General features: G+C 39.5%; 1 protein-coding gene across 1 annotated transcript; it reads left to right on the forward strand.

Moving 5' to 3' along the window:
* The first annotated feature begins 6182 nt into the window (after window positions 1–6182).
* LOC131255492 (RING-H2 finger protein ATL46-like) lies at window positions 6183–8584 on the forward strand. The gene is made up of 2 exons (XM_058256235.1): window positions 6183–6484; window positions 6576–8584. Exon 2 carries the CDS (start codon window positions 7288–7290, stop codon window positions 8512–8514), a length of 1227 nt encoding a protein of 408 aa, XP_058112218.1. The 5' UTR covers window positions 6183–6484; window positions 6576–7287; the 3' UTR covers window positions 8515–8584.
* Window positions 8585–9428: the final 844 nt, after the last annotated feature.

The raw sequence follows: 9428 nt of genomic DNA on the forward strand, positions 1-9428 counted from the left end.
GCAACAGCAGACCAAAAGATCAAGGAAGAAAATTATCATACTCTGGCAGAGTATGAAAGTTCATACACATGCACTCAGAAATTACACGTGTAGCCTACATTAAATTGAAAAATCAATAATAAATTGTGTTTATAAGAATCTTAATTAAACGAAAAACAATACAAATAAAAAATTCCAAATGGCCTATTTGTGGACACATAATCAACCGTTAAACAAAAAGAATTCAATGGTCCAATTTTAATAAATAAAGATCTATCAGTCAGAAGTTAGGATCATACAATCAATCTGATTTTCGGAATATTACCTATCAACAGCTATCCACACTATCTGAACCGTTAAAAATAGAGTTTAAAATATGGGAGTAATTTAATTAAGTGTACATGCATGTCGAGTATGCAAAAAGTCCAACATCAAGCTCTCAATGCAGGCAACGAGTGGTATCGTCAAAGCAAATGCTAGCATTATCTGTGACTTAGCAAGCAACCCTAATATTGAGAAATGTTCCAGTGCTCTCAGAGCATGCTAAGTTATAGTGCTCCTAGTTGAATTTGTTCATTTGGACAGTCCATTCGATTTATCTGAACTGTCCATTGATTCAGAAATACATTTATTAAGATATCATAAAATTATTCAAACCAATCACATTATTTAATCTATAAAGCCATCTTTTTTGAAGATATGGATGGTTACACTTGCCTAACAGAAGTGATTCTTTAGAATAAACAATCCATGATTGGAATAGAAAATCTATAGATTGATTTTTTACGGTACATATTTGGGAAAATGATTTTGACCGTCCATATAAAAAAAATACAGCATCAAATAGTTCATATTTATCAGATCGTGTGTCACACCATTAAGCTCGATGCTGCTAAGTTTGAGGGCCCACAACTTAAAATGATCTCGCAAAATGGATGAACGGTGTGGATATAACACATACACCATGGTTGGACCTACAGAACTTGGTGACATCAACGCACCGTGGAGGTGGCTGGTGTGTGGCACGGCACATTCAATCCACTTCCGATTGAAGGGGACGCAGTTGCCTAAGTTCCTGCGCTTAGAAGCCAGGTGGGGCCGTGATGTTTGTGAGAAATCGACCCATTCATCCATTTTACCGAACATAAACCCAAAACTGAGGCAGATCCATAACTCAGGTGGGCCGCACGGCAAGGAAAAAAATCAAGCTAATATTCGGACCCAGGAAGGTTTTAACGATCGTCATTTCTCTTCCCACTTTTTACTTATCATGTAACCCATTTGAGTTTTGGATCTGCCTCATTTTAAGCTTTTATCAAAGTGATATGAAAAAATCAGATGAACAGAGTGGATTTCTCATAAACATCATGATGGGTCCACTAACTTATGAGCGCAGGAACTTGATAAGAAATGGGGTATTCTGAAATGGGAAGTAGGTGGATCCATGATTTTGGAGCTCACCGTGATAAATGTTTCTTATATCTATACCATTCATCTGTTTAACTATATCATTTAAGGGCCCGTTTGACCGAGTGGATTGGGAGGGATTGAATGGTATTAGGGTGGATGGCATGGATTTCTAGGTAATGATGGTGTTGTCAGTGGACTGTCTGGAGATCCATGGGATTGTTATATCCATGGATTGCTATATCCAGTCTATTTGGCGCGCTCGGCCAATCCCAGGATTAAACCTTCTCATCCCTTCCAATCCCTCAAACCAAACACGTCCTAGGCGATTTTGAAAGGATTAGGGTGGATTGGATGGGATTTAAAGGTAATGATGGTGTTGTCAGTGGATTGTCTTAAGATCCATGGGATTGGGATCGGATCATGATTCTGTTTGGCACGCCAGGCCAATCCCGGGATTTGACTTTCAATCCCTTCCAATCCGACCGGCCAAACAGGCCCTAAGGTAGGAGCCCAAAAATGAAGCGGATATAAATATTAAGGGGACCACACCACAAGAAACAGTCTGATTAACCATTAAAAAATTCTCAAGGCCATAATAGTTTTGGATCAAGCTGAAAATTGTGAGTCTTCGTGACCTTATTAATAAGTAGGATGAAAAATAAACATTCTGGTCGCCCCAAGAAGTTTTTTAGTGGTGGGCGTCCAATCATCACTATTTCTTTTGGTGTGGTCCATCTGAGAGTTGGATATGCTACTTTTTTGGATTCATAATGTAAAATGATCTTAAAAAATGGATGAACGGAGTGGCTATAATCTATATACATCATAATGGGCCCCACAATCATGGATCCGCTAATCGGCTTAAGTGTGAATGTATTATCCGTATAAGTGTATGTATTATCCATAGAAGTGTCTGAAGAGCACTGTAGAGAATCTCCCTGATATTTAGGAAGAGAAAAGATCCGGTGCTTATGTGTATGGAAACCTTGCCAGGCACGTAGTTGCGTTTGAACTTATCATCATTCCCATCATTCAGGGACGTTGGTTACCGTGAAAAAACAGCAATAATCAAATGGTCCTGAATATTCTTGACTCGACCTATCCTTAATGAGCAATCTTATCAGTCAATTCTTGCAACATACTAACTTAACGGTCTAGATCATCTGATCAGTATAATACCTTTTAAGTTTACTTCAAAGACATAGTTAGAGCTGATGGGCCACACAGGTGGCAGATATGGATGGCCATGATTTAATATGAAAGTATGTGCATGGGAGGGTTTTGATGCAGATCGTTACTCGTTTGGGAAAATTGCTAGATTACCACATTTCTCTCTTTCAATTTATTTTTTCCTTGGGAAGCGGATTGCATGTGACCCGGGGACAGATATTCTGTGCACGGGCTGTGTGGGGCCCAAATAGATGTATGTGACAAATCTACTCCGTCCATCTGTTTTCAAAGATGACAATTGGGTAGGATCCTAAGAATGAGGACGATCCAAAACTCATGTGGGCCATACCATCCGAAAACGTTGGGGATTGAACATTTGGGGATGACAGAAGTTTTTTTTTTTTTTTATTATTATCAGGATGATATTTGTTCTTACAGTTTATCTGAGTGGTAATAATCCTACGAACGGTTTGGATGGCATAAGAACATCATGGTCAGCTCTAGGAAGGTTTCAACGGTGGACGTTTCCTTTGCCACTGTTTCGTGTAGTATGGTCCACATGAGTTGGTTCTGGCTGATTTTTAGAATCCTGTACTATTGTCGTCATTAAAAACAGATGGACGGAGTGGATTTATTAGGGACATCTCTGTGGACTCCACACAGCCCTGATCTCACAGGCAATGGGCTTCTTTTCCCCGTGGTCATCTACTAGCAAAAGAGAGCACCATCCCCAAATTACCTAGAAAAATGACAAAAATACCCTTTTATCTCCGTTTTTGTGTGGGATAACCCCTTGTAGAGGTGTACAAGGGTGGAACCGAGTGGATCATGACACAATTCAACTCGGCTCATTCACTAGCTTACCCCAACTGGAACTCGGCTTGCCTCAATACTCAAGTTTGACCGGCTAGATCAACTCAGTTCGGTTAATAGCTCGGGCCAATTCAAGGCGAGTTTGAGCCAAGATCGAGCTTGTACAGCATTTTCACGAACACATGGAGTGCACTTTCAATTTCTTACTATACATAAAACAATAGCAATTGTTTATCAGTATTTCATCACACACAATGTAAGCAACATCAAAATCAAGAAAAAATTATATTTGTTTCGTATACATACTTTTCTTACCACCAGCTAACACTTGGTTGAATCATTTCATCGAACACATAGTAAGTAATATCAATGTCAAAGTAACCGAGTCACCGAACTAGTTCGATTCAAGTTGGGTTCAATTCGAGTCTAGTTTAGCTCAGGCAAGCTTGAACTCAGTTTGAAAATTTTTCCAGCTCAAAAAATCAGCTCTGACTCAATCTCAATTTTGAACCAAGTTCAATCGAGCTTTTTTTAGACGAGTGAGCAAGCTAACGAGCTAACTTGGTCGTGTACAACAATACCCCTTTGCTAGGCGGTTACATTCACAAGCTTAGAGCCACATGGATGCATCTGTCCTGAGATCCGCATTGTCCATCAGGTAAGATGCCTCATTTTAACCACTGAACCTAAAAATCATGACCATTGAAGACTTAAGTAGTCCACACTACTGGAAATGGTTAAGATTGAACACCCACCCTTTAATTTTGTGTAGGACTTAGCATTTGTGTTCATATGCCATCTAATCTATTCATCTAATGTGCTTAAATGGAAGAATTATATATTCAAAACTCAGGTGAGCCATACCCATGAATATAGAGGTTTTAGGCATAATGTTTTGGGATGGCCCACTTAAGTGTTGAATCGTCCTGAATTTTGGGACCAGAAGAGTAAGGTGGATCTCTGACCAAGGGACCCACTGTAATGCATGTGCTTTTTTTTTTTTTTTTTTTTAATATATTTATTTTTAATCGGTTAGCTTGTTAGTACACACCCGTGATAGTGCACATACCCCATGTTAGCCAACCCCCACTGGGATCGATACCAAGACCTTGAGTGTTGAAACCGGGTATATCCACTCAGTCTGCCACTTGAGCTATAGATAGGCGTGTGCAATGCATGTACCTTATATCTATGAAACCACGTTTTAAGGCATGATCACAAAAATTGTAGATCCAAATCTTAAGTAGGCCACACCACAGGAACCTTGATGATTTATGGGCCACAAAATTTTTGGATGTGTGGTCCATTCATTTATATCCCTCTGATGTTATCGATATATTGGATGGCAAATAAACATTTCAGTGAAGTCTAAAAAGTTTTTTAATGGTGATGAGGTCCACCTGACGTTTAAATTTGCTAAATGTTTTGGATCATGACTTAAAATGAGGGGCACAGATTAGGCACCCCAGCTACAAACCTCTAAGGGGCCACTGTGAAATACGACTCTCAATGGGTCGGATCCAGTTGGATCCAGCTTGAGGTCCAAAAATCTCTTAGTTATCTTTCTTAAAAGGAATGTTTTCCCAAGACAAAACTAAAGAGAAGAAGAGAAAAAAATCCATATTCATATCAAATCTACTTATAAATAGTTGGATTCTTTTTTGATAAAAATTTCATATAGCTATCGAACTCCGGTGGAATATAGTCCTAATACACCATTTCATAAATGTAAAAATATATAAGATAATATATTAATTTAACAACAAAATGATGCAATTAGAATTATTTTATTTGAATCATGTAAAAGTATTAAACTTTGGAAGTGCAAAAGCCGAACAGCCACATAGAATTTATTAATGCCAAAGTCAAAACGGTTGATAGCTTAGCATGCAATACAATAGTGAGGATATCTCACTACTGGATCTGAATATGGCCTCAGTAGGATTTGAATTTAATTTTATGAACCTGAATGTGATTCATTTAATAAATGAGACATATTTAAAATTCCAACTCTGCATTATATGGATTTGGAATGAATTGGATTTCAGATGGGACCCACTCTATTTTAAATATATGGGCTTTATCTACCATGTCTAATCATTTTTTTGGTATAAGCTCAAAAATGATGCAGATCCATGATCAAATGTATCATACAGCCAGAATTAAGCACATTGTTGAAACTTTTTGAGGGCCGTATAAGTTTTGGATTGGTTGATATTTGTGTCTTCACTCCATTAATGTCGACGTGACCTTAGGAACAAGTTGTAAGGCAATTAACCATCATGTCCCAAGAAAGTTTCAATGATCCATGTCATTATCAAACTTAATGTTTCCATTGGTGTGGTCAGCCTTGGATCCACGTAGAATGATATGGCAAAATGGATGGACGGTGCGGATATAACCCATATATCATGATGGTCAACAAAGACCCCCGTCCCTTCTTAGCCACTGGTTGATATACAAGCCGCGTACTATAACGAGCCGTCAAAACAGATGGACCACGTGGACGTACGGCACATACATCAGCGTGGGTCCCACGGTCAGGGATCCACCGAAGCCGCGTCCGAGAACGTAGAGATTTTAGTTATAATATCTTGGGATGGGCCACTTGAGTGTTGAATCAACTTGAATTTTGGAGTGAAGGGTCAGAAAGTATGGTGTGGCGATGGACGGCGTGGATTTGATTTACTTTTTTAAGTCGTTTCTTCTCGGTGCAGGTGACCGAGGTACCCTGTCCAAGTCCTTTTTATAAGGAAAATACAAAAATAACCTGTTATTTATCAGAATTTCTAAAATAACCCTACCCCGCTTTTTCTTTGTTGCTCACTGCAATTACAGACTATTTCTCTGTTTTCCCTCTCTCTCTCCCTCTCTCTCTCTCACAGCACCCTTTCTGCCTTTTCCCACCTTGGAACCTACTACCGCCCTTCCCTCTTCCCACCTTTTCCTTTTATATATTCCACTTCCAAAAAGCACATATAAAAAGCTTATAAATCCTCTCCTAAGAAACTGACTTTTAGGGCTCTCTTCTGCAAAACACTGCCCAACACAAAGACCTTTCAAAAAACAAGAAGGAATGAGATTCATTAATGGAGGATTCTCTAACACTCAGGTAGGTGCTTCTTCCCCTTTTCTTCCTCAAATATGACATGGGTTTTACTTCAATCCAACAAAGAACAAACATAGATTTCTTTTTCATGTAGTTTGATCACACCCACCTTCTAAAATGTCTGGTTTGTCTAGAATATATAATGAAAAAGTTGGTTTTTTTGGTACACCCATCTGGTAAAATGGATTGAGTTTCATCTTAGTAGAGGAAAAATAGATGGTTTCTTCTTCATGATTCCTCTTTCTAGAAACTAGATTAAGAAAAAAAGAGTTTCTTTTTCAGTGTTCCATCTCCTCAAATGATAGTCTTTTGTTGCAAAAACTACTTGGATTTGTTCTCAAATCAAGAACAAAGATGATCTTTTTAGCCTACCCATGTACTGAAATTACTTGGATTTGGTTTCAATGAAAGAAGAAAAAGGATTTTATTTTATTTTTATTTTTTTGTGGAGGAAAAATATCTTATTTTGAATGCTGAAGCAAGAAAAAAGATTGCCTTTTTAGCATATAACTTCCTTTAATATCCGCATGAGTTTGAATCGAAGAAAATGAAAAAGAAAGGTTTTTGTAGCTGCCGATCTCTTGAAATGAATTGGGTTTCATACCAAATCAGGTTAGAAAAAGGATTTCTTAGTCTACTCATCCTCTAAACTGATTTGTGTTGGATGTGAATCAAGCACAAAGCAGGGTTTTCCAGCCTACCCATCTCCTGAAATGACTTTGGTGGGTCTGATACGAAATCAGAGAAAAACATGGTTTTGTTTTCCTACCAACCTCCCAAAATGAATTGGGTCTGATACCAAACCAATGAAAAAGATTGCCCTTTTTGCCTTCCCGGCTCCTAAAATGAATTGGGCTTTGTCCCAAATCAAGAAAAAAGAAGGCCTTTCGGCCTACCCACCTCCTCTCCCTCATCTCCTTCCTCCGCCGCCTCCTTACACTAGCAGTTATCAGAAAGAGCCATCTCCTCCATCACCACCTTCACCGTCAGGCAGCAAAATCAGCCCCGCCGTTCTTTTCATCATCGTAATTCTTGCAGTGATCTTCTTCATCTCTGGTCTTCTCCACCTTCTTGTTAGATTCCTCATCAAACAGCCGTCTTCATCATCCTCATCCCAATCCAATAGATATCCTGAAATCCCAGGCTCTGATTCCCTCCAGAGGCAGCTCCAACAGCTCTTCCATCTCCACGACTCAGGCCTAGACCAAGCCTTCATAGATGCACTTCCTGTCTTTCTCTACAAAGAGATCGTGGGCCTGAAGGAGCCATTTGATTGTGCCGTCTGTCTATGCGAATTCTCTCAAGAAGATAAGCTGAGATTGCTCCCTATCTGCAGCCATGCATTCCACATAAACTGCATCGACACATGGCTTCTCTCCAACTCAACATGCCCACTCTGCAGAGGGACTCTATTTTCCTCTGCTCTTGCAATCGAAAACCCAGTTTTTGAATTCGACGAACCAAATGAAGAAGATGGTTTTTCGGGTGAAGGGCGAGATGGATTTTCAGCCAATCAGAAGGTAGAAATGGAGGCAGAGGAGGAGGAGGAGGTGGTGGTGGAGGGAGTAAAGGAGGAAATCGTCAGTGAGAAGAGGGTGGTTTTGCCTGTTAGGCTTGGGAAATTCAAGAGCGTGAATAATGAAGGTGAAGGAGAGAGCAGTAGCAGCAATTTGGATGCAAGGAGATGCTATTCAATGGGGTCTTTTCAATATGTTGTTGGGGATTCAAATCTGCAAGTTGGAGTAGCTTTGAGCCAAAGAGAGAAAGATGGTAGTGAAGGTAAGAAGGAGACTTTGAGAAGAAAAGGATGTGATGAAGTTGAGGTGGATTTGGATGGTAAGAAGCTGTGTAATGGCAGCAAAGGTGAGAGCTTGTCTGTTTCTAAGATCTGGTTGTGGTCTAAGAAGGGGAAATTGCAAAATCCATGTGATGTTAGGAGTAGTGATAGTAGTAGTAGTGCTGCCCAAATGGGCATTTCTTCTTCTTTGAATGTGGGATTGCCAAGGACTGATAGAAGAGTTCGAGATATGTGATGGTGTTTTTTGTTGTATTTTTTTGAGAAATCAATCAATTAATTACTCCTTGTTGAGGCTTTGTTTTGAAGTACTGCTCTTTTGATTTCAATGTTGTTTCACTGCCAATATATCACTTGTGTGGGACATCTGAGCCATGTGGAAGGTGGGAACCATCATGAACATCACCTGGCTCAAAAATCAAGCTCATCAAGGAATCACTCTCTTTGTTGTTTTGAGGTACTTCTCTTCTAATCTCAATGTTGTTTTACATGTTTGGGACATCCTGGTGTGGTAGGTTCGAAACGATTCGAACCATACCAAAGATCACCTGGTACAAAACTTGGGTCGACTGGGGTCAGCCAGATTTTTGCGCCTGATGATCTTCATCATGGTTGCAAACTGTTGGACTGATCGAATGTCCCACACATACCACAGATTGACAGTGAAACCTTGCAGTGGGGCCGGGCCAGTTTTTGTGGGTAATGTTCATGATGGTTCCGACCTTTCACACGGCTCGGATGTCCTACATGTGTGAACATTGGCGGGAAAACCTTTCAGCACATGGTAAGCTAGTATGCTGGGGACTTTAAATGAACATATCTTTCTTTTGTTCAAAAGCTGGGGAAGGATTCATTGTAAAATTTAGTATTCAATTCAGTTATCATCAAACCGTTGTGAGTTGTGATTTCTGGGGCCCGCCTAATCTATGGTCGGGCGATGCCGATGAAAGGTCCAGATTCAGTACTTGTGTGCACGTGCAGGGCAATTGGATGATTGATAAATGACTTGGATAACATGGGTGTCAATGGATCTTCTCTTCAACTGCTTCTTGTCTGTTCTTTTTCATCTTTTCTTTTTAATTTTTAATTTTTTTTTTTTCCTGTTTTAGGCTTCTTTCTCTTTTTCTATATTCTTTTGAATTTTGAAACTTT

Source organism: Magnolia sinica, chromosome 9 (genome assembly GCF_029962835.1).
Source record: "Magnolia sinica isolate HGM2019 chromosome 9, MsV1, whole genome shotgun sequence".
Lineage (NCBI taxonomy): Eukaryota > Viridiplantae > Streptophyta > Magnoliopsida > Magnoliales > Magnoliaceae > Magnolia > Magnolia sinica.